Source organism: Castor canadensis, chromosome 4 (genome assembly GCF_047511655.1).
Source record: "Castor canadensis chromosome 4, mCasCan1.hap1v2, whole genome shotgun sequence".
Classification (NCBI taxonomy): domain Eukaryota; kingdom Metazoa; phylum Chordata; class Mammalia; order Rodentia; family Castoridae; genus Castor; species Castor canadensis.
In genome coordinates this window covers 52,522,194-52,547,325 of record NC_133389.1, presented here as the reverse complement: position 1 = coordinate 52,547,325, position 25,132 = coordinate 52,522,194, and the positions used below count along the sequence as shown (strand labels likewise).

Below are 25,132 nucleotides of genomic sequence, written 5' to 3'. Positions count from 1 at the left end.
TAGTTCTCTGTAATCCCAGCCACTTGTGAGGCAGAGGTCAGAAGAACTTCTGTTTAATGCCAAGTACTAGTGACATACACACGCTGTACTAATTTGCCTTACAGCTTTTTAAGTAAGGTGAAGCATTAAAATAGATCAAGAAAATTACTTTTTTTCTGACTCAAGGAGACACTTTATACTTTTCTCCTGAAGAGTAACAATTATCCTCTCTCTCTCTCATAGGACCATCGGTAAATAAAGCTAAAAGACATGCCACTCGAGATCGATACAAAGGCACAGAGCGAGAACGACTCCTAAATTTCTAGCCCTCTTACAGGGTTTGGTGACTTTGAACTGTGTCTAGGATGGGTCAGTTTACCACTGGACAGTGGCTACACTGTCAAGGCTGAGCTGAACGCTGGATGCTCCGACATCAGGCTGCATCTCAGCAGCAGCTCTGAATGTTTTTAAACTCAGGAATGCACACTTGACTTGTGAAGCAGTATTATGGCATCTGAAGGTGACCGCAGGACACTAAAGCCTCCCCCTGGGATCTTGGGCAAGAGGAAGGACACATCGGATGGCTGCTCACTGATGTTTTCATAGGCCAATCCAGGCTGCCTCCTGTTTTTCTTGGGAGGAAGCCAACACACACGTTCTATACCATATTTTTAGTAACACTTGTGGGTGTTATAGAAACTTTATTATAACATTTTGTAGTTTAAAGAGCTTTATTAATGCAATAAATTAACTTTGTACACATTTTTATATAAAAAAGCCTAGGAAGTGATTTCAGAATGTTGTAGGCCTCATTAGAGCTTGATCTCCAAAAACCTGTTTGAAAAAAGCAACATGTTCTTCACAGTGCTCTCCTATGAAAGAATAGATTTAATCGCCAGTTAGATATGGCAGGGAAAGAAAGAAAAAGGCAATGCAGCTCATAGGTTGCATGCTGGTTTAACTCATTTATCTTGTTTTCCTACATTTTGGGGTTGCCCTTTCTAGTGCAGAACTGGTACTTTCCCAACCCCTAGCAAATAGCTATATGCTAAGCAAGCAGAATAAATGAAGAGATTCTAACCTGTCATTGTCACTGAAAGCCATCTTGCACTATATACTAATTAAGCTAGAAGTTGGTAGACCTGAGAATCCAATCTAACAAATGTAACTTGAGTTCTTTTCATTCCCCATCCTAAAGAGTCTTAGATCTCAAGAGTATTTACAGATGAGTGATTAGCCTGTTTCCTACCCCACATTGAAGCATTACTTTAGTAAGCCATGTAAACTCTTCATCACTTGTGCTTTCCTGTTCCTTCCAAAGACAGAGTCTGATTAGCTGTCACATATGGCTGTGTCTAGACTGCCTGAATTGGGTCCTGAATGTGTCCACCCTAAACAGGTCTGCTGTGTGCTCAGATTTCATCAGTTACACACCAGGGGCTGAAGACTGGCTGGCTGTTAGGAACTCTTGTTGCTTAAGGAAAAGCTAACTGAGGAGTCCTCCTTCACTCACTGAGTCCAGCTTCACTCAGGCTGCTCATTTGAAAGTGGCATGTCTTCCCATGGCTACTACATTTACCTGGCGTGAAATGAGGATTCCCTCGCAAACGCTGGTTACGCTGTTCAAAAAAACGGAATATAGTGTAGAAAAGCATGTTGTCTTCAGTCTGCTTTGCAGCATCTAAAAACTTGCGTGCAGAAATGTTGTCATGGCCACCAATACCCCGGATAAACCTTAGGGCAGCTAACACCTGGTGTTTGGACAGAAGAACTTCTACAATCTCATCATTTGCCGTTGAAAGTCGCTGTAAGTAAGGGAGACAGAAAGGCAGGTCAGGCTAAGCAAGAGGAAGGGAACTTCATGTCACCCAAGGCTGTGATGACCAGCGTTACCTTCAGCATATCCAGAGACAACTGATGGGCAGGAGGATAGAAACTCTCTAGGGACAGCAGCAGACAAGCCTGAAAGACAGTTGCAGACTAGCTTCAGTGGGAAGATTACCATTTGCGGTTTTTAACCACAACTAAAGTAAAACTGATGATACGCACCAAAGGCTTGGAGTCACTGAGCACATGATACTGTAGGAACTGGTGGAGCGTGTAAAAGAGGTTGTGCTGGACAAGTGTCTTGATGACAAGTTCATGTAAATAGTGCTGGGGAGGAAAAAAGCAATGACAAGACATTGCCAAATTGCTCAGCCATGACAGCCCAGAGGCTGCCTGAGGACTGCAGCTCTCTAACCCCAGCAAGTTTCCATGTCACAAGAAATGTTTTCATTCCAACTAAAACCAGTGTAGAATGTTAAAAAAAAAAAAAAAAGTCATTGAATTCTAACATCAGAAGAGTCACCTTTCTACCTGTAGGCCGACTCCTCTAACTTAGGGTGACAGGTGCCCACTGGAAAGTACCTGTACTGTGATCTGAAACTGGTTCAGAGAGCGAATGTATTCCATCAGCACGGCCACCACAAATTTATGTGGCGTCTCCTACAGAGAGACAAAGGGTTTTGTGAATCTCAGGTGCCAAGGGAGCTATACCGGTCACTCATTTATCCCCACCCATGCTGTTCCTGTGGTAGAGTGGCCTAGGGTTCTGTTTTACTGGCATTGCACAGATCTCCCAGAACCACACGCATCGGTGGCATCTGAGTCAGCACACTAGAAGTCAACCTGCCAGCACCAGGCCTCCAGGCCTCCCCTGCAACCACTCCAGTCAGTCTCACTGCACTGTGAGTTCTGCTACTGCCCCACAGCCCCTCGTTTGCAGAACTCTCAGTCCAGAGGATGCTGGAAAGCTGTAGTGCACCTTGTTTTCCGTGAAGGCCGACAGCACATGGGTGTACACATCTGACTGGTCCACCACGGCTTGGGTTCGCACAGGTCTTTTGAGGGGTGGGTTGCTCCGGCTTTGCCCTGCTTCTACTGCCTGAAATAATAAATCATGAATTCCAATCTCATCCATTTTTTTAGATAAGTGGTGCCAACTACAGTTAGTCCATTAAGACTGAGTTCCTAGCTGTGAACCTAACATATGAAAGAAGAGTTACTTCACTACTTAGATGAAAGTGTCTCCCATGCTGGCTGGGAGGAGTGCAGCAGGGCAGAGCTGTCCTCTGAAAAATACTCCAGGGCTCATGGAAGTGGGATTAAATAAACCCAAGTCAGTTTTCAGATATGTCTCATCTTTTCTAACCTCTGAAGAGTTTTAACTCCCCTAATTTTCTTAATCCTGAATGATGTGGCATTCGATACCTAATAAAAATGAAATGGCTATTGTGCCCTTGTTTGATGAAGCTGTGGCCAACAATAAATGAGAAGCTCTTGCCAAGACTATGTCAGGAGTTTTATTATTTATTTTATTGGCTTGGATGGAACCCAGGGCCTCGCACATGTTAGGCAAGTACTTCTCCACTGAGCTACACTACACATGAGTCCAGTGTATCAGGATTTTTAAGTGGTAAGCCAGCGCTCTCCAAATATGACTAAACAGGAGAGTTGTTTGGCCTCACTTTTCAAAGTAGTGCCATGTGGATTCTGCAGTAGCTGTAGGATACAGGGCAGGCCCTGCATTTCTACAGTTTTGGGTGCTGCTTGCATCCCTGGTGAGTGGGTCACACTTTAGTGCTAAAGGTTTAGGAAGCCTGATGACGACAGTGCAGAAAAGCCCAGAATGTGCTACAAGGGTCAGTCCTACTGTCCATGGCCTAGGACACCAACAGTGGAACCAAGAGAGGGGCCTGGAAGGCTCAGCTGTCCTTTGTGGCAGATAGGGCAGGACAGATGATCTGTGCAGCCAGCCTCCTTCCAGCAATCTGCTTTAGACCTATTGTCCTTAAATAGCCAAAGCAGAGTGGAGTTCTGGGTTTGTTGTTTAAAACCACATCCACTGTTTGCCTCAGGACTAACCAGGTCCTTGAAGTGAAATAATTTCTCCTACTTTTCCTAACTTTTCTTCCTAGCTTCAGAAAATATGACGTACTAAAGCACGGTACCTGTACCACATTCATTTTTTTCCAGCCTTTCACTACAAATATTTGATGCCTGCTACGTGAAAAGCACGGTGCTAATATTTAAGCATCACTGCCTCATGGAGGATTCTGGCTGAATTCTAGGATCAGTCTTATTTTTATAAAGTAAAAGAAAAGGTGAGGCAAATAACTGAAATTTGGGGGTGGGGGCAGTACAGAGGTTTACATTCAGAACCTCATGCCTGCTAGGCAGGTACTCTACTGCTTGAGGCACTGCCTCTTTTTTTTTTTTTTTTTTTTTTTGCTTTAGTTATTTTTCAGATAGGGTCTCACTCTTTGCCCAGGGCTGACCTCAGACCTACCTATGGTCTCCCCGACAGCTGGGATCACAGGGACATGCCACCATGCCTGACTTACAATCATGGGAGTCTTGCTAAGTTTTTGCCCAAGCTGGCCTTGAACGGTGATCCTCCCAATCTCCCCCTCCGACACAGTTGAGATTACAGGCATGAGCCACCAAGCCTGGCTTTGGAAGTTATATTTCTAATTAGCTAAGTCCAGGCTCTGGCAGTATATAAAAAAATGCAAAGGAAGAACTGATTTTCTTATTTATAAAATAGAGGTAGACCAAGGATGAAAGTATAACATCAAACACAGATTTAAAAAGACATAGCAAAGTGAGGAGGGCACTAAGTGAGACAAAAGCCCAAGCCAGTGGGTGCAGGAACTCTGGATGCACCTTGCCCTTTGCTGCAAGACCTAAATCTTAGTGCTACCATAATCCTGCACTACAGGTGACAGGAGCCTTTGCCATAGTCCATCTGACTTACCATTGTATAACTCTGCTCGGCATCCAAGTACTTTTTATACTCCTGGTTGAGTTTATCAAAAACGGTGGCTATCACAGGCAGTGTGGCTCTGTCTGACTCCCTGAGCACTGTAAAGGATACAATGTGCACACAGATAAACCCACTGTGTAAACTCAGGAGCCTCAGCATATTGCTGATGGTCACCTCAAAGGGTAACCAGTGTAAATATTCCCTTAAAGGGCAAAGGAAGAAATGTTATATTTTAGGGACCTGACACCTAAACATCACTTTTAATCCCTTTCTAGTGACTAAGGAAAGATAGCTATGGTAGATATCAGGAGATTCTGCATTTTTTTAGGGGTGGGGAAGAAGTTGTTTTTTGAGACAGGACCCCACTATGCTGCCCACACTGGTCCTGAACTCCTGGGATTAAGCAATCCTTCCAGTTCAGCCTCCAGGGTAGCTGGTACTACAGGTGTCTGTCACCTCACCTGGCTCAGTTTGAGATTCTTAAAGTATCAATATGTGCAGTTCATTACTTGGATTCTGAAATACATTTGTTTTAAAGGTAGGATGGGGGCCCAACCCACATTTAAGTCTGCTTTTATCTGGAAAAACCCTTTACTGTAAGCCATTTTTATATTTTGCAGTCTTTCCAGGGATTAAATAAGCCACCTTTCAAATAAATAATGCGGCCAGCTCCCTATAAAAGGTGGTGGCAGGCACCAAAGTCCTAACATCAGAACCAGAAACGCGGAGAAGGAATCAACGTACTCTGTGAACAGACAGACAGGATGACCATCTTGCACTCCTTCCTCTGGAGAAGAAAGTCCATCAGCCTTCCTTTATCTGGCAAGAGATTTACTATGGGCTGAAGTTTCACCTGGAGGTTCCAGAGGTAACCTGGATTTGAACAGGCAGCATACTGAATGATACAATAAGGTACAAACCAGAAAAAAAGTCCAAGTGGTTCCCCTAAACATCCATGGGGGAGGGGGTGTAATGAAAGTTTAGTTGATGTCCCTTTCTTCCTAACCAACACAAAGCCAGGATAGCTGAGAACATGTCTGACAACAGGACTGACAACCACACTATTTCTGCACACCTGGCAAATTGCACACAAGTAAGCCGTGTTCACGGGCACACCAAGGGCATATCTTCCTGCATACAGAGGGTAATGGGTCCTCCATTCCAAATGGAGGTACCCAGTCCCTTTCCAATTTTTCCAAATAGAAAAAAAAGGTTAACATATGGCATCAACGTCAGTCCTGTACTTGGTTTCTCCTGCTCTCACTCCACAGGCTGTCCATGGAATTTCATAATCCATCTACTTGTCAACCCACGCATGTGCTGAACACCTCACTTTCTCAACTGGGGCTCTGTTGGAGAATGAAGAACTATGTCAAAAATGATCAGAGCAGCCACTCTCTCAACTCTGCCTGGGTATGTACAGGGCAGGAACATTTCCAAATACACAGGAGAGACCTGAGTTCATTACATACAGTGGATGCCTTTGGCCTTAGGGCTCTTTCCTTGAGAATCCCAGAGGAAAAGACAGGAAAATACAGGGCTGACTAAATATCAATGTGGAAAGTTCTCTAACAGAAAAAGACTCCAGGGGATTAGCCAGGAAGAGATGAGAATCAGACTGAGGAGGCTTTACCAGCAAGGCAAGGAAGGAAGCAGGCTTCCTGTGCACACAGAACAGAAATGGGCACAGGTACATGTGGGAATGGTGGGAGGGGGACAAGAATGGCTGCCCCTCATGGAGTCTGGCTTTTCAGAATGAGTTTATAGCAGGGAATGGCCATCTTAGTTGTTGCTTTAATTATAAAAAAAAGCACAGACTCACGATAAAATGGCACACAGTAGGAAGCAGAGTTTAAAGTGAAAAGCAAACCCAACCCCAAGGCTGAGGGGAGAGGCCATCTCAGAGATTCACATAGACACCATCACTGCTACAAGTGCAACATAAAGTCAACGAGCTGTCTCCCTCTAACATGCAGGTCATCCCTCAGACCTACCTTGGCTTGCACTGATGATGATGTCAGGTTGAAAGACAATCCAGGAAGAAGAATCTACATGTTATAGGAAACTCTAAATCAGGAAGAAATAAAAATAAAAGGCAAGCTCAGTTTCAAGCCCACCCCCATGTGTTGAGGCCACCAAATGAGTCATAAAAGATCAGGAGAGCTCCCCAGGGGTGGCTCTCTGGGCCTTGTCCAGAGCTGAGTAGGAGTCGCAGTGGGTGGGGAGGAGAAGTGTGGGGATGCTGCTGGACCAGTCTGTGAAGAAAGGATGACGACTCTCCCTATGTGCACAGTGCCAAGCCTTTGTGAAGGATACAGAGTTTACACGGAACAGGAGACTGGCTGGTCACAGCAGCAGGACCTACAAATTGAGAAAAGAAGTGTGACACAACAGTCAGAAAAGGCTGGAAATACTGTTACTAGCACTTAGGATGCAAAAGGCCACACATTTTAATGTTATTAGAAGATGTTTATTTGCTTATACTTAAGTAAAGAAGTGAGCCATACTGTCTCACTGACAGCATACACGGGGAGGAAGGGGTGGGAGTGAGTCCAAAGCAATCCATGAAAATGTCTCCACAAGGAGGGGAAAGCATATTAAGACTTCACTCACAGTGGGCTTTTCTTTTTTGATAAACAAAATGAATCATCACCATTTATACATGTACATTAAAGCATTGAGAAACTGACCTGGATGATCCAAAACTAAACACCAAGATTCACTGTGAATGTTTGAATAAAATGGTTTGTGGCTCAGTTATCTAAAAGATTAGCTCAATTATTCACAGCAGAGTAGGTCCAGGCATGGAGAGTGCATCTGGAAGGGAGCACACCCAACCTTACATGACAAGGACCCATAATGACCAGTTACACCACTTGTGTGTCATTTGGGTGGTCCTACTAGCTGAACAGGGTTTCCAGTTATGTTCCAATTACCCTGGTACAATCAGAGAGCAGCATTAATCAGCTGGTCAGAAAAGGCCATTTTGAACAGACCACCCACCCAAATGCAGGGAACAGGCCCACAGGCAAGCTTCAGCACAGAGCACTTACACACTGGACCCAACAGTGAAGGTCTGCATTGAGCCAACAGCCTCAACACCACAGCTGACATAGCGCCAACCCACATGCCCGAGAGCCTGGTAGCTTTCCTAACATGCAGACAAACTGAGAACCACTGGTCTAATTGGCCAAACCAGAAGGAAAAAGGGGAGCTGACTTCCCCAGATTACCATCCACATTTTCAAAACTGCCCTTTCAGTTCCCTCACAGCACCACCCGATGGCAGCACATGAAGTCTGCCTGGGGCTCACATCCCCGGGATATGAAAAGGCAGTTAATCCCATAACACTCACCTGCCCTTGCTCCCTAGAGCCCTAAACGGAGGGCCTTGCTAGGCAAGTGCACTATGTACTTGAACTACACCCCCAGCCCCACCCCGCTTTTTTAGCTATGGTCTCATCGCTACCTTTCATAGGAGTGGCCACAAACTAAGATCCTCCTGCCTCCACCCCCCAAGTAGCTGGAATTATAGCTATATACCACCATGCCCAGCTCCCAATTGCCTCTTAATTGGTCCTTTGCAATTGGTCAGAGCTGAAGGCTTTCAATGTTTACAATGGTTCCTCCCAGCTCCCCAGCAGTCACTTGCATGCCAAGTGGACAGCAGACATATTTGGCTTTTTTGAAACAAGGTCTCAAAAAAGGCCAAGGCTGACCTCAACTCAAGATCTTTCTGCCTCCACATCCCAAGTGTTGGGATTATAAGCATGAAACACCACACTCAGCTTACATAACCTATTCTTTTAATGCTAACATTATTATCCAAAGAAAAGGGAGATGCCAGAAAGAACAGAAAAACCCAGAAGGCAGAAAAACCCAATCAAACATCTGTGAGAAACAGCAACTCCTTCCCACTATGCCAGGAAGCAATTAAGTTTCTGGCTGACCCAGCAAGACAGGGAAGGCTGCCTGGAGGTGGTATTCTTGCTGAACCTTCACCTAGAGCCCATTCTCAATCTACCTGTGAAAGGCAGAATTCCTGAGCACAAGCTGGAACAACCACCCCCCCAGGGTGCCATCTGACAGGTGTTTCCCTTAGGAACAAAATGCGGCTACCAGAGTTCCAAATGTGAGCATCTGACGGATTCACAGGAAGATTCCATCTAGCTAACTGTGCACTCCAACCTCCTTTAAAATCAAGAAAGTGGAATATTGTTTGAGCTCTATCTTAAAGTGGATTTACACTGGGAACAAGCAAAGTGAGCTGAATGGTTTCTTTCCTCTTTTCTGAAATCCTGACATCCTCTCTTTGGACTTCCTCCCCTACTTCTTCCAGCAGAAAGAACGCGGATCTGTAATAAACCTAAGAAGCACAGCCATAGTTCTTACTGATACCACCAGCAGTATTTAACTACAACACAGAATGGGAAAATGAAAGGGAAAAGTAACCCCAGGTTAAAATAATAGCCACAACCACATTTAATTTCAGGGTTACAGAGCTGAGGCAAACAATCTGTTACAGGTTCAACATTAAAAATTTTTCAGCTTCCATATTTAATCACAACTCTCCACTATAAAGTTAAGGAAGAGAAACATTCTATTTTTGTCAAAGGAAGATTCATTTATCTTATAAAATGCTTTCCACAACACAATTTTATCTCATAGAATCAGAGGCATTGGTATTTTTTTTTTTTAAACCAGAACAAATTGGCTTGGGATGTAACTCAGTGGTAAAGTACTTGCCTAGCATAAGTGAGGTCCTGGGTTCCATCCCACCACTCACACACAGACAAAAAAAAAAAAAAAATAGGGCTGGGTGTGGTAGTGCATGCCTATAATTCAGCTAGGTGTGAGGTAAAATGATCACAATCCAAGGACAGCCTCTGGCAAAAAAAGCACACAAGACCCTATCTGAAAAATATTAAAGCAAAAAGGGTTGGAGGTGAGGATGAAGTGCTTGTAGAGTGCTTGCCTGGCAAGCAGAAGACCCTGAGTTCAAACCCCATATTGCTAAAAATGTAAAAAAAAGGAATAAATGCCCTCTCAAAAGTCAAACAGATCTGGGCATCCTGTGCATTGCTCATCTCATTTTGAATGTGTCCCACAACAGCACAGCCCCTCCACGAAGTCCACATTACCTGCCATGGGGATCTGATAGGGCTGAATGGATCGGGCTGGAAGCACTGGGTGGTGGAAGGTCACGGTGCCATCAAACTCTCCCCGGAGCTTGATGTCAAATATTACCGATGTCTACAGGAGAGAAAAAAACATCACGCTGCACCTCACCATTCCAGTTCAGTTTCAAAATCTGTGTTTGCATTCCATCCCTACTGGCCGGTTTTCATTCATGGAGGAATTTTCCATCAACATCGCTTCTCTCTTCCATTTTTATCTCCTTTCACAAATACTCCCCACACTTCCAGCATGCTTCTTTTGAAGATTGGATGTGATTTAAGCAGATCTTTTCACTTTAATTGAAACACTTTCATTAGTCAGAGATATGACATCACCACCCTCTGGGAAGGGAGGGGAGGAAAGTGGCTTTTTTTTTTTTTTTTTTTTTAACTACTAGATGTCCCATTAATGGCCTAGGAAAAGCAGGACCCATTTCAGACCTCATGGGCCCCACAGCCTCAAACCATGATTGTCAGGCACTGCCCTTCATGCCCACTCACAGAGCACAGAGGTCACAGACCCAGGCAAAAGCCACACCACAGTACTGCTGTAGACTCCGCTGGCTTAAACAAATAACTATTTCAAAGGTTGAACCTTGTGTTATTTTCTGAAACAGATTGTAATTATCTGTAACCAACTATAAGGGAATCACTTTTTTCTAAAACATTTACACCTGGAAGACCAAAACTTTGAGCATAGAGGCCTCTTTCAAGTCCTTGTTCAAAAAGTTCTTCCAATCTTCACAAGGCTGTTAAGCAAGCCTGCCACGTAACAGATCAGATCTCCCGCACAGCTTGTACCTCTGTGTCCTGATGATGGACCACTACCAAGTTGTCTACCACATTTAGGGCAAACTTTCCCGTCCTGTTTAACTTCAGTATGTGCATCTTTTTACACGGGCCCTCTCTGTAAAATAAAAGAAAGATTAAAAAGTAGATAGACAGGCTTTAGTCCATACTTTAAAAGCATGAAACATACCGTGGTAGATGATACAAGACCACCTCCGCTCCTGTACTGTTGGAAGTCCGAGAATGATGTCTCAGGAAGAGAACATAAAGCTGCCCGTATCTACCCAGAGGATAGAGAGAGATAAGTCACTTTTGGCCATTTAAAATTCCTCCCTTCTAAATGCTGAATCATAACGCCAGTTATATAAATTATGAGAATTCACTTAAAGGACTACTCTGCAGCCAACAAAGATGTTTACAAAGAAACTGAGGTTAATTATACAAGGCCTATTATAAACCCAAGTGGAGAAAACCTGAGACTACAACACTACATCCAGTTGGGTCACAGCCTTTGGAAAGAATAAGCAGAGTCCAAAAACATCAGAAATACATTATTATTGGTTATCCTTGCTGAGGACCAGTGGCTCATGCCTATAATCCTAGCTACTTGGGAGGCTGAGATCAGGAGGATTGCAGTCCAAAGCCAGCATGAGCAAAAAGTTTAAGAGACCACACCTCATGTGATGGCATGTGCCTGTCATCCCAAGCTACACGGGAGGCTGAGAAAGGATGACAGCTGCAAAAACAAAAAAAACTTTGGAGACCCCATCTCTATGGAAAAAAGCTGGGAGTGGTGGCACTCCACCTGTCATCCTAGTAAAGGTGGGAAGCCTAAAATAGGCGAATTGTGGTCCAGGCCAGCCTGGGCAGAAAGCAAGACATTATCTTCAAAATAATCATAGCAAAAAGGGCTGGAAACATGGCTGAAGTCTTACAGAGCCTGCCTAGCAAGCGCAAAGCCCTCGGTTCAAACTCCAGTACTACCAAAAAAAAAAAAATTGTGCTGAAAGATCCCATGGTTCTATATTTATTAAATCTACATATGAAACAGAAGAAAGGGAAGTTTTCTAAGGGTTCTTTTGCTGAGGCTCATAACACACTCCTACCGCCTATGTCAGTAAAAGCAACTATAAGAAAGAAGCCTCTCAAGGATGGTCATACATGGTCGCCATGGCGATGTCCCGTTCAGAAAGGCTAGGTTTAGTTGACTTCGGTGCAGCTGGTAATTCAATCTCAAACTTGGGCAGCTTCGACATAGTGCCTGCCTATTGGGGGGAAATTGTAGGAGAGTTTATTAAACTTCTTCCATGGTCCAGCCTTCCCTGCATTAAATCAGTGAACAGATACGTATGCTATCTTTGGGCCCCTTCCAACTACATGCTATTCTACAGATGGTGTCTCCAGAGAAGGAATCACTCTTGGGGTGCGGGACACTGCAGTGCAATATGCCCTCTAGTGGTCAGAATGGTGAGGTTCGTGTTGAGGAACCTGCCCTTTTCAAGGGCGTGACCCATTAAGGTGTGAGCACCGGACAGGAGAGGAAAAGGAGTTTTGTCAAGCGGGGGCTAACCCTTACCCTAAAATAAAAAGGCTGCAGAACATTTTCAAGGACCGTGGTGGACAGCAGAATCACAGTGCTCTCGGGACAGTACAGGTACCAGTTCACGTTGATGTTATGGCTCCTCAGGAGTTTCAGGCTCCTTTTCTCAGGTGATACCTGAGGCAAAGTTCAACAAACACAATCTTCATTTCAAAAGCAGCAAAATGTCAGAAGACTGTTACAGTACACCAAGTACATGAGATAAAAAGCCCACTGCCTAAAGAGGGAATTGTTATTTGCATTTACTATAGCGGCTACTTACATAGCCCTATGCTTACAGCTTTCATATCTGAACTCATTTTCTCTTCACAGCAGCCCCAAGAGGTGGGCATCCATTAGCCCTACTTAACAAATGAGAGAATCAGGCTCAAAGAGACTAGGGAGCAACTGAACAGAATAATTACAATCTAGAAGGCTGTTCACTACAAAGTCCATGTCTGAAGTACCATGCACCCAAGAGCAAGAAACTACAAAGTTCTCATTTATTAGGTAAATGTTCAAAATAAACGGAACTCCCTAGGGCCAGCCACCTCCCAGCATGCAGCAGATCTGCCTCTGCCTGGTCTCCATTTCCACCTCAGTAGGCTGAGATGGGCTTCTTTGGAGGGGCTCCCTTGTTCAGACTCAAGTACATGTGTAGAATCAAGGCACATTTTAAATATACTCTACATATTCTGACACATTAAGGAATACTTTAAAGTTCATGGAGCACTGTACCAAGAACCATCAGGGAGACCAAAGCCAGGAGGCACGAGTCTCCTCATAATCCGAGTAAGATGAAGTAAGGATGCAATGGAGTCCTCTTTCTTTTGAACCCATTTCTGGAGGACCTGAAGACCACCTAGGTAAATATAATGTACATGTTCCCACTGCAGAGGACAGACTTTTAAATTATTACCACAGGGAACCACTCTGTAAAGTCAGTCATCCTTTTCATGCTAGCATATTTCATACTTCATACACATGTGAATCTCTGAATCAGATTTAAAGTTTCTTTTAAGTGTTCTTCTCTACTGGCTGTTATAAAGATTTTGATGACAGCCCTGTGCAAAGCATCATGGTATAGCATCTCACATTTCACTTATACAGGTATGTTTTCTCCATCAATTTTAAATCATACTACTTACATTAGATCAATAAAAGTAAAACCTGGACTGAGTAGAGTGTATGCTTTGCAAGCAAAAAGCTAAGAGTTCAAACCCAAGTCCCACCAAAAAGAAAAAAAAAAAATTCTGGAATTACAATTAAAACCTGAAAGAACCTAACACCCTCTACACTGGCTCTACTTAGAGATCTCACACACAGGCTCAGTAGGTCAGGCAGGCAGAACATATTAAAAGATGAACAGGCTGGGCACCAGTGGCTCACACCTGTAATCCTAGCTACTCAGAGGCAGAGATCAGGAGGATCGAAGTTGGAAGCCAGCCCAGGCAAATAGTTCGTGAGACCCTATCTCGAAAAAACCTATCACAAAACAGGGCTGGTGGAGTGGCTCAAGGTGTAGGCCCTGAGTTCAAACCCCAGTACTACAAAAAAAAAAAAAAAAGATGGAAAAGATGAACAGGCAGGTACATCAAAGAACAAAATGAACAAAGTGAAAAGATAACCTACAGAGTGTGAACAAATACTTGCAAATCATATATTAGATAAGAGGTTCATTTCCAGAATAAAGAACTCCTACAACTCAACAAAAAGGTTAATAATCAACTTAAAAATAGGCAAAAGAATTTAATAGCAATTTCTCCAAAGATGATACACGAGTGGCCAATGGCACACAAAACAATGCTCAACACTGAGGATGTAGCTCAGTGGTAGAATGCTGCTTAGCAGATGTAATCCCTGGGTTTGATCCCTAGCACCCTGAAGAACAAAAAAAGAACCTAGAAAAAATATGAAGTAACTACCACTAGGCATGGTGGACCACACCTGCAATCCCAGTACCTGGAAGGCTGAGGCAGGAGGATCTCAAGTTTGAGGCCAGCCTGGGCTCCACAGGAAGTTTTGAGGCCAGCATGGGCTACATAGTGAGACCATATCTCAAAAAAAAAAAAAAAAAAAAAAGGAACTACAGTAAGACCCAGCCATCCCACTTCTTGAAGAGATATTTGCAGACCCATGTTTCGAGCAGCATTATTCACAGAGCAAGGAGACAGACACAATCAAATGCCTATCAACAGATGAGTGAGTAAGCAAACATATATATACACACAACGGAAAGTTATTCAGCCCAAACAAGGAAATCCTGTCATAAGTGACAAGGTGGAAGAATCTTGAGGACAGTACGCTAAGTGAAAATAGACCAATCACAAAAAGACAAGTACTCTGCTAATGCCACTTATTTGAGGTTATCTGAAACAGTCAACCTTAACAGAAATAGAAAGTGGAACAGTGGTTGCCAGGATCTGGGTGTAAAGGGAGGTGCTAATCTTACACTGCAAAATCAAAGAGTTCTGGATACATTTCACAACAACAGGAATGAGTATGTTTAATACTATGGACTGTATACTTAGTAAGGGTTAAGATGCTAGCTTTCATGTTATATGTTTTCTACCACAATAAAAAAATTGAAGCAAGGGCTGGTAGAGTGACTCAAGTGGCAGAGCACCTGCCTAGCAAGCGTGAAGCCCTGAGTTCAAACGCCAATAACATACAAACACACACACACACAAAAAAAAAAACAGAAAACAAACTGAAGCAGTCCCCACAAATGAAATACAAATGGACAAGAGCCCTATGAAAAAGTAGAAGAGACATATTGTCTTTCTACCTCTCAGATTGACAAATGTCTGTAGATTAAGAATATCTAATTCTGGCAAAGGTGTGGAAAATTCAGCTTCCTACATTGCTACTGAGTGGAAACTTGTGGAAGAAATGTAATGGTATCTGTTCACAACTAGGCTGTAGTTTCAAGAACCGCCTCGCCGGAGAATATAAATGTGGATAAGCATGTTCACTAAGGGACTGTTTGTAATCGAAAAAAGTGAAGTCAAGCCAGATAGTCATCAACAGGGAACTGGTAAAATAAATGAGGTACATCTACATAGCATAATACATTCAATCAGAATAAAATATGAGGAAGATAGCCAAGATATATTATTATGCCAAAAAATTCAGCTGCATAAATTCATATACAATAATCACCTTTTCTGTAAAAAAAAGTTTGTATATTGGTAAAAAAAAAGAAAAAAAAAGGAGGACTATATACCAAACTGCTTACAACAGTTATTACAGAGATTCTGGGGACTTTTATTTTCCATAGGTAATGTTTGAATATTTTAAAGAAGTGACTTACTTGTAATTTAGAAAAAAATAAAAACTCAAGCAAGAGACTACACCTCTAAAAGCTCAAAATATCTCTAGTGCTGAATTCAAATGGCTGCTAAGTTGCCTTTGCTTTCACTAGTAAACGTAAGTGGTAAGTGTAATACCTGGTAGAATTCGATTCCTTGATCTGTTATAAAGACGATTTCAGTAGAACTGGTCCAGCAGAATCCTAGTATGTTGGCATTCTTAGTCTGAAAAGAATTATAAAAAGATTACTTAGTGAGAAAAGTACACATAACTCCCTTCAAAAGTTTAAAAGGGGGAGGGGAAAGAGGAAGAATACCGGAGGGGATGAACCAAACTGGGGTACACTGTACGCATATAAGGAAATGTCACAACAAAACCCCTGTAGAGCTACTATATAATGAAAACGTTATTAAAAAAAAAAAAAAAAAAAAAAAACACTTAAAAAAATTTTTTTGCGGTACCAGGGCTTGAACTTAAGGCCTACACCTTGAGCCACTCCACCAGCCCTTTTTGTGTTAGGTGTTCCTAAACTTAAAAAAAAATTTTAAGTGTCTAGCTGGGAACCAGTGGCTCACACCTGTAATCCTAGCTACTCAGGAGGCAGAGATCAGGAGGATCACAGTTTGAAGCCGTCCTGCGCAAAAAGTTTGAGGAGACCCTATCTCAAAAAAATCCTTCGCCAAAGGAGAAAAAAAAAAAAAAAAAAAAAAAGGCTGTTGGAGTGCCTCAAGGTGTATGCCCTGAGTTCAAGCCCCAGTAACACACACACACACACAAAAAGCATAAGGACCTACAGTATTACAGTATTTCTGTGGGTATTGAACAAAATGGGGTTGGGGACACTGAGACCACAGACCCGACAGGCTAAGCTGAGAAGCTGTTTGACTTGCAGAGCAGCTGCAGGCATGGGAGAGGTTCAGTTACTTGGCTCTGAGCCTCTCCTTTTTGAGGTGCCCATACTCAGCAAAAGAGTTAGGAAGGTGCAAAAAGCCACTCCCCATCCACTAGCAGCCTTGGTTAGCTGCCCAGCTGCCACACAGTCATTTTTAGCTGAGCTCCCTTCAGCCCAGCTTACTATACTTAGCAAAGCTAATTAACATAGATTAAATCTATACCCTGAGAAAGAGAAAGCACAGGACATGCAATGCACAAGAAACCGAGGAAAGAAAACACCATCAGGAAAGGGGAAAACTCCTCACCAAAACCTAAAGAGGAGGGGTGTGTGTGGATCCCAGCCTGAGGAAACCCAAGGCAGGTCAGAACAAGCCATGATATGGGGCAGGGGCGGGGGAGCATCCACCACCACTCATCCACCCAGCTCCACTTCATAATGAAAACACAGACTTTCAAAATGGAAAGACTGTTTAGGGTTCCATATGGAATCCCCAGCTCATCATCTCAGCGTTCCCCAGAGCCTGATTCGAAACTGATACCTCCAACCCCCACCCCCACCATTCGCCACATGCAGCCCACAGCTAAGGCTGCCTGCCCATCAGCTGTGGAAAGAACCTGTCCATACCTTGCACTCCTGTGTGTATTCCAGCTGAGAATTATCAGGGATAAAATTACAAAAATCCTAGAAAGGAAGAAAACAAACACAGGGAAAAATGTGGATTGAGCTGCTTACTGCCAACCTACCCAGACATACTACAATGTGAAAAGCCTGATCAATTTGTAAAAGTGATCAGAAAATTACTCACATCCAAAACAAGAAACATACAAAGATGAATTTGGATCATCTGCCTCCTTAATAGCAGGTCAATCAGTCAGCTAAAAACTTCGAAAATTCATTGCTCAAATGAGTGATGTCAGAGGAATGGGTCACTGCTTTTCACAAGAGTCTTCTCAGATATTCTGACCATTAATACTGATGAAGGAAATCAGAGCAGGATTCTGCCTATCTCAACAGCTTTTATTGTTTTCCCCAGTGCTGAGGATTGACCCAAGGCCTTGCACATGCTAAGCAAGCACTCTACCACTGAGCTACACTGCCCTAACCCTGCAATAGGGAATATTTCTAAAAGATAAAGTTCCAGTAAGCTGCTTCAACTCTGAATATCAGTTCCTATTAGACCCTACATTCAAAAATGAAATAAGCGAGTAAATGAAGTGACTTAAATAAGGCTAATTCACCAAGCAATCAAAAACTATACCTCACACAATCCATTCTGCTTAGCTATCAAGCAACACAAAGATGCATAGAGTCCCAAATTACTTTTTAAAAAAATTGTAAGCCAAAAATGTCAAACTAAGATCAGATTTATTTATCCACTCAAATGTCTTTCTCATCTATAAAGGTTCCAATACAATGCTACGTAACTATATCCTTCAGGACAGTGAGATAAGTATTTCCTTTAGCACAGAGAATTTTGCAATTCCTTCTCTTCCAAATGTACTTCTAATGTTCTCTGTTTACTACTATATTTGAAGATGTGTCTTACCACAGTCTTGGAGGTCCTCTGCACAGCCAGTATCTTATTTTCTAAGGAAAACTTAATGCACTTCACTTCTCCTTTGTCGTCCATTCTTTAAGAAGAAAAAATAGGTTACAAGATAAACAAAACAGAATTCTAGCTATTATCACTTATTAGCAAAAAACAAGACAAACATTCAGGAGGCAGCAAATCCTAGCTTAACACTAGAATTATGTTTCTGAAGCTGTCAGCAGGACCTCATTTTAACAACAAAATTCAACTAGTGACAAGTTGCTGGATAAATTGAGAAGACAATAGGTAATGAGTGATTATAGAATTGGGATGACATATGCTCATCCCCTGAGAATTTGTTTAGACATAACTACACTGTGTACCCACATAGTGACCTTCTCCACAAATACAGCCTTCTCTTTGTGGATCTCACAGCAAGCTTTCAGAGGGAAGCCTCTACTCTCCATTGTCCCATGCAACACACAGCTCCTGCAAGGCCTAGACAGTCTACTCCTTGTGTCACACAACCACCCCAAACCCGCTCAAAAGGCATCCAAGGGATGATAATAGATGGCACAAGGCAACTTTTGGGCGGTGTGGACATGACCATTATTTTGGCTGTGGTGATAAGTTTCACGGGTATATACATATGTCAAAACTCATCACATTATATACACTAAATATATGCAGGGCATCACGAGCCAATTACACATCAGTAACACTGGTTATCAAAACCTGTTTTTAAAAAGTTAAATTCAGTACTATATCCCTCAAACTCCTCAGAGCCCCCAAATCTAGACCATCATGAACATCTCAGATGCAGGTCTACCACAGGCCTTCCTAAGCATGCCTTGGTTTCCAATGAGATGGAGTCTTGGCCATGGTGACCTGGCTCAGCTGATCACTTCTGTCTCTCAGTGCTATCCCAGCCTGCTAGGCTCCCAACAATCCAGCATCAAGGATGCAGACAGCATGATGTTTCCAAACACCAAAGTGACACAACCTGACAAGTTTTCAGTGATAAGATAAAGCCCTAATCTCACAGGGGAATGTATAAGGCTCAAGCCACCCCTGCCACACCACCACCACTTCTTCCCCACAGAATATGACTTTCAGTTACACAGATGTAAAATCCCCAAAACGCTACACCTTTGCCCCTGGTGTGCTCCACCTAGGTCTCCCCGATTCTCCACCCAGAAATCTGCCATTCATATTTTAAAACCTTGTTCAAAGGCTGCATGCCTCCTTAAGAACACCAACACAATGCCACATATTCCCAGCTAGGGGTACCCCTACCCTATCCCAAGATCAAGGCCACATCTCTTATGTGTCTCCACATACTGAACAGCACCTATCACAGCAAATAGAATTTGCTACTCTTTTCTCCCACACTGAAGTTAGTTCTCCAAAGGAGATCAGGCTAATTCATCCTTTACTCGCTTACACATGGGCTGCCATCAGTGTTTGCTGAATAACAAGAAAAAGTGGACTGTTTTCTACTGCACTTTCCCATTAACAGAGGCTGACTGTGTGTGGTGTGTGTGTGCTTTTTGTGTTTTGTTTCAAGACAGTATCTCAATACATAGCCCAGGCTGGCTTCGAATTCCAGATTCTCCTGCTTCAGCTTCCTGGAGTGCTGGGATTACAGGTATGTACCACCAAACCCAATTTAACTATGTAACTTTAAGTTACCAGTGAATTGAGTGCCTACCTTGTACTTTTTCCTTCTGTAATCACAGGAATTAAGATGACTGGATAGTTTGTCACCCAAACAGACATTTATAAAAGTGAAAGGGGCTACTCCACCTCGACTTGTATAAACTGGGACATTCAGTATAGTGGAAGCCATGACTTTCTTGTATTACAGAGAAACACTGAATCTCCTCCACCCACCAACACTCTAAAAAGACCTGGGCTACAAGGAGGAAATAAAGCCCCCACTCTCCAAGGAGCGGAAACCAGTGCATCAATGCCCTGACTTGCTAAGTTCAAGTAGCAGGAAGTAGGTGCCCTATTTTTGGAGTATCTGATTCCCACCCACATAAACTGCTACACATATTTTCACTGTAACCGTTCTACAACGTGCACCAAGACCCCACCAGCAGGTGTCTGCTTCTTCTCCCTACATACAGGGATCCCACCCACATACAAGCACCTCAAAGCTCTTAGGAGAGGCAAAGACAAATTTATACAACCATCTTTTGAATTCGAAAAACAGCATATTGCTTCGCATGTGAAAAATCATTCTGAAAATGGCAATACTGTTACCTAAACGAGATGGGATTCCTATCATCTGGGCCTTTAACTACCACCCCAGTAGCTCCACCTGATCGAACAGCGAAAACCTGCGAAGGAAAAGCAGCAACGTCAATGGTCTGAACTTTGAAAGGCTCTATCTAGGCTCATATGCCAATGTATCAGTGGTTGTTCCTGGTGTTCCACAACCTTGGTCCACCTTAAATACCAGGGCACACATCTAGGTACAGGAGCTTGGCTGATCCTATGAATTGTTTAAAAAGAAGAGAGTACAAAACAAAAGGCTGCTGTCCCCACTGTCTGTCTCCCGCGGGTCGGTTCGTGCACTTGGTGCGGGTGCACGCAGGTACCCACTGCTTTTCTCCTTTGCAACATTTCGAGAAAACGGAACATCTCAACATGTTAAAAAAAAAATCCCTGGCTGCGAGTGTGACTATGACAAAGATAAAAGGCTCTGCTGACAGCTGACGACCCAGTCGGGGCGGCCGAGGGCTGGTGCAGCGGGGACCGCACGGCCCACGCACGGGGCTGGAGCGCGGGCCGGGGCTTCGAGGCCCGGCCTGGCCCGCGGGCCCCGGGCTCCGCGCACCGACCGCCCGGCCGCCGGACCTGCTTGTTGGCCTCGTCGAAGAAGACGCAGTTGACTGGGTTCGCCTTCTCGAAGTGCACCGGCCGCTCGCACAGCTCCAGGTAGTAGTCCTCCTCGCCCATGGCGGGCGCCGCGGCGACAGCTGCAGCCCTGGGGGCGGCCGCCAGCTTAGAGCAGAGCGGGGCGAGAGGCGCCGGCGCGGGGCGTGGGCCGCGTGGGCCGGGGGAGTCAGGCTCGCCGGGTGGGGGGAGGCGGCGGCGATCCCGGCCGGGCGCTGAGGCCGCTTCCTGGTGCCACGCCCCCGGCCCGCCCACCACGTGACCCGAGGGCCTCCGCGCTTAAACGGGCCACGTCCAGTGGTGGGGCCCACAGGCAGTAGGCGCTCCCCGCCCCCAGCGAGGGGCTCCTCCCTTTTTCTAAAGGGAGGGTGGATGAGCCAAGGGCGGTGACCCGGAAGCAGGATTGTGGCCCGAGCAGATGCCATCCTGACCCAAGTGTCCTGGAAAGGCTCACCTGTGCTTTCCCAGGGATTTATGTGCGCCCTTGGTGCCAGGACTCCTTCCTGCCTGTGGAGCTTAGTGAGAGAATGAGCCCCGACGCTAGATGTGAACTTGCAACTGGGAAACCTGCTTGGATTGCATGCGAGCCCTTTTAAATTTGGTTTAAAAACACGGTAAAAATTTACCATCTTAACCCTTTGCAAAAAGGCTATAAAACCCAATTTCCAATCTGACCCACCGGACCACTGGTTTCCGTGTCCCCCTGAACTCCCCCATGCAGCCCTTCTCTTCTCCTCTACAAATAAAATCTTTCTGACCTCTGCTGCTGAGTCTGCCTGTGCTTTCCTTCTCAGAGTGGACCCAAGAACCCTGAACACCTGAAATTCCTGCTGTGTCATGCGTCATCTGTGCATCATATTTGGTGACATAAGAAGGGACAAGTCTTCACCTGAGGTCGGTACAGGTTGTGCCAAACTGGAGAAGCCTGTCTAGGAAGTGACTGTGAGAGTCTGGCACTCCAATGGAGTCTATTTTCCAGAAGAAACCCCAACCATGACTTAGCTACAGTGGACCTCTCTCTCTCTCTCTCTCTCTCTCTCTCTCTCCCTCACATTAAGGAGGGTTTCTCCCTTGGGAACCTGAGGAAACACACTCTCTCTCTCTCTCTCTCTCTCTCTCTCTCTCTCTCTCTCTCTCTCTCTCTCTCTCTCTCTCTCTCATTAAGGAGGGTTTCTCCCTTGGGAACCTGAGGAAACACTGAACCCATTACAGCTGTAAGGCCGGCAACCCAAGAATCAGGGCCGGCTGGGGGCTTATATTGGACTGCAAGTGCTGCTTGGGCAGAGCTAAACTTCAGTGCACCAAGGCATTTTTCCTCTCAACTCTCAGCTGTGGAGACACAGTAAGAAGACAGCGATCTGAAAGCCAGGGGGAGAGGCATTAGAAGAAACCAACCCTGCTGACACCTCATTCTTGGAATTCCAGCCTCCGACATGAGAAAATAAATGTTGTTTTGGCAGCCTGAGCAGGTAACACATTACTATGGGAGAGGGGCCCTGGCCACAGTGGTCTTGACAGTGGTTTTGGGCCCAGGGGATGCTGAAGCACCTGGAAGCCCCTGCTAGCTGCACAGAATTTGGAAGATCGATCCAGAACAAAGTTTTTGCTCCTCTGTGAGCAAACATTACTTTTCTGCAATAAAAAAAAAGTCAGTTATTTGTCCAGTGCCCAGAGAAGCTCTCCTAGTCTTCCTAGATTTATAAAAATTAACTTTTCACTGCTAAACCTCAAAACTCTGAAAATGGTCCTTTAAAATGCATTAACAGTCATTTCTAGAATTTTAAAATTCCAAATGTTCCCAGGACTCAAGCTTTTTTGTTTGCTGGGGCAGGACTAGGATTTGAACTCAGGGCTTTACACTTGCAAAGCAGGCACTCTACCACTTGAGCCACACCACCAGTCCATTTTTCTGTGGTTATTCTTGACATTGGAGTCTCAAGAACTATTTGCCTGGGCTGGCTTCAAACTGGGATCCTCCTGATCTCAGCCTTATATTCAGCCTTTCCTTAACCATGGGAATATGTGCTGATAAATGCATCCTTAGGCAATTTCATCAGTCCTTAGTTGGATGGAGGTCACCTGTCTGCCTGGACAGCCCCTGGGAGTAAGTAAGTGAGTGAGCAGGGGTTCTCTAGTTTGTTTTCTTCTTCCTAATTTGCCCCTGCCTGTGTTTTGCAGGGCTCTGTAACTCCTGGTGTGTAAGATAAGCAGTGACACGCGCTTGTTTTCCTCCCAAGTAGCTGGGAAGTTGCTTTTGATGGTTTCTAAAACCTAAAAGCAATAATGGGCTTCCATGGTTTTCTGAGTTTTGTTTGTTTTTATTTATTTGTTTTTAATTTTGTCAGACTCTATGAGAGATGTCTGAAGGGATGTGAGCCAAAATTCATATAGTGGTTCTGCCTGCTTGCCAGGTGTCTGGGTGGCTTTTACTTTCTTCTTTCAACTTTCTAAATTCCTTTTGTTTTTAGAATGAGCATGAATAATTTTTATTATAAAAGGAACTTTTTCTAGAAGTATTTATACCTATACTAACTGGCAAATTTTGACTATATATCATTGCTTTATAACTTTTTTATTTCATAAGTATTTTACATTTGAAGTCATGTTTGTATATTTGTATGTATGTAAGTACAAAGAATAAAATTCAGGGTGGTTGTCTTCTACTGTGGGTGATTTCTGCTTTCTTATTTCTACCTTGGCATTGTTTGAATTTTAAAAATGAGCTTGTATTATTTTCACAAACAGAAAAAAAAATTAAGTGTAGATGGAATGAGTTAAAATGCCTTTCTGGCATAGTGAGTATTGAAATTAAAAGCACTTGGAAACTAATAGGTACTGAAACCGGAGTTTTGGACCCAAGGCCCAAACTCCTGAGATTCCGTATGCCAGGTCTGGCCACCTGCCCCTAAATGTCAAATAAAGAGGCATGGTGGAGGCAGAGAAAGGAGATTTATTGCACAGCTTAGGACATGCTGTGGGAAGAGGCAGAATTAGCACTCTGCTCATTCTTAGTCATCTTCCAGGTACAAACAAGAGCTATAGGTTTAAGTAGACAAAAGAACTAGGGGACAAAGGTGTCCCTAGTTAAACAGTCACATCACACATGTGTTCTGGTTGACCATTATCTCAGTTCAGGGATTCCAGGAGAGGTTCCAGAGTTGTTATCTGGAGCCAGGCAGGTGGTCATCCAAAGGAAGGTCTACTGTTGGGTGTTTCTGTCCCTTGTCATGAAGATGTTACCCATCTTTCCTAGAATCCAAGGTGATTGCAAAGTGACTGCAAAGAGAACGGCTTACAGCAAAGACAGATACAAAATGGAGGCAGGGAGGCCAAGCTTCCCCTGTTTTTAGTCAATTTGGATACCCAAGTAAGGAGTCAGTGCTTTTCAGCAAGAGCAGTTTGAGCACCTTTTACACTTTCATATGCTCAAAAATAAATTGGAGCTTCTGCTCAGATGTGCCAGGCACCATTACAATATTGGGATACAGCAATGAATAAAGCTGACAAAAATTCCTGCTCTCATGAAGCTTAACACGTAGTAGGTAGAAACAGAAATGAGTAAAACATGTTAGATATGAATATGTTCTATGGAAAGACACGGGGAGGGAACGTTGGGTGGTACCCTTGGTGGTTCTTCCACCTGGGGTTCCTGTCCTGGTGTATTCTCCTCACTGCCCCATGTTGAACAAGGCTGCTCTGTGCACCAATAGGATAGTATACAAATGACAGAAGACAGGTGATGCCATGCCTACTCTACTTTTTTGGATCTGTCACATTGCCATGTTGCCTGGGCAGTCAGTTTCTGAGAGGTTGCTCCTCTAAAGGATGGAGCCCCCTGCCAACAGCCAGAAAGCACTCAGGGCTGGGGCTAACAGTGCCTTTGTGATGGGGTCCAGAAAAATGCCATCCCAAGATATGCCTTGCTGTCATGTTGATTGTTTTGTGTTAAAGAAACTAAAACAAGCTGGGTGCCGGTGGCTAATGCCTCTAATCCTAGCTACTTGGGAGGCTGAGATCTGGAGGCAAATAGTTCATGAGACCCTATCTCCAAAATAACCAGAGTAAAATGGACTGGAGATATGGCTCAAGCGGTAGAGCCCCTGCTTTGCAAGCATGAAGCCCTAAGTTCAAACGCCAGTCCCACCAAAAACAAAACCAAA

The 25,132-nt window shown here is 44.1% G+C and overlaps 2 protein-coding genes across 3 annotated transcripts in view; one reads left to right on the top strand and one right to left on the bottom strand.

Moving 5' to 3' along the window:
* Positions 1-3,307, top strand: part of Npc1 (NPC intracellular cholesterol transporter 1) — a 51,857-nt gene extending 48,550 nt beyond the window's left edge. For both annotated transcript variants that reach the window (XM_074070168.1, XM_074070166.1), the window contains one exon: positions 223-3,307. In XM_074070168.1, coding sequence (XP_073926269.1) covers positions 223-234 — 12 coding nt within the window. In that variant the 3' untranslated portion in view covers positions 235-3,307. The remainder of the gene's footprint in view (positions 1-222) is intronic.
* Positions 661-21,185, bottom strand: Rmc1 (regulator of MON1-CCZ1). Its single transcript, XM_020153778.2, has 20 exons — positions 20,934-21,185; positions 20,337-20,413; positions 18,084-18,168; positions 17,162-17,218; positions 15,780-15,866; positions 12,328-12,468; positions 11,913-12,016; positions 10,942-11,031; positions 10,764-10,869; positions 9,927-10,038; positions 7,103-7,147; positions 6,781-6,834; positions 5,531-5,659; positions 4,778-4,884; positions 2,786-2,905; positions 2,389-2,466; positions 2,029-2,133; positions 1,873-1,941; positions 1,559-1,784; positions 661-851 (listed from the first exon to the last, which is right to left on the bottom strand). Exons 1-20 carry the CDS (start codon positions 21,033-21,035, stop codon positions 772-774), a joined length of 1,974 nt encoding a protein of 657 aa, XP_020009367.2. The 5' UTR covers positions 21,036-21,185; the 3' UTR covers positions 661-771.
* Between the last annotated feature and the right edge of the window lie 3,947 nt (positions 21,186-25,132).

Bases quoted from the DNA above. Each gene is read 5' to 3' on its own strand.
- Rmc1 (XM_020153778.2), bottom strand. From the start codon at position 21,035: ATGGGCGAGGAGGACTACTACCTGGAGCTGTGCGAGCGGCCGGTGCAC. The intron at 15,867-17,161 runs GTATGGACAGGT...AATTCTTTTCAG, and splicing joins AATACACACAGGAGTGCAAG to ACTAAGAATGCCAACATACT. The intron at 1,785-1,872 runs GTAACGCTGGTC...CCTTACTTACAG, and splicing joins TGTCTCTGGATATGCTGAAG to CGACTTTCAACGGCAAATGA.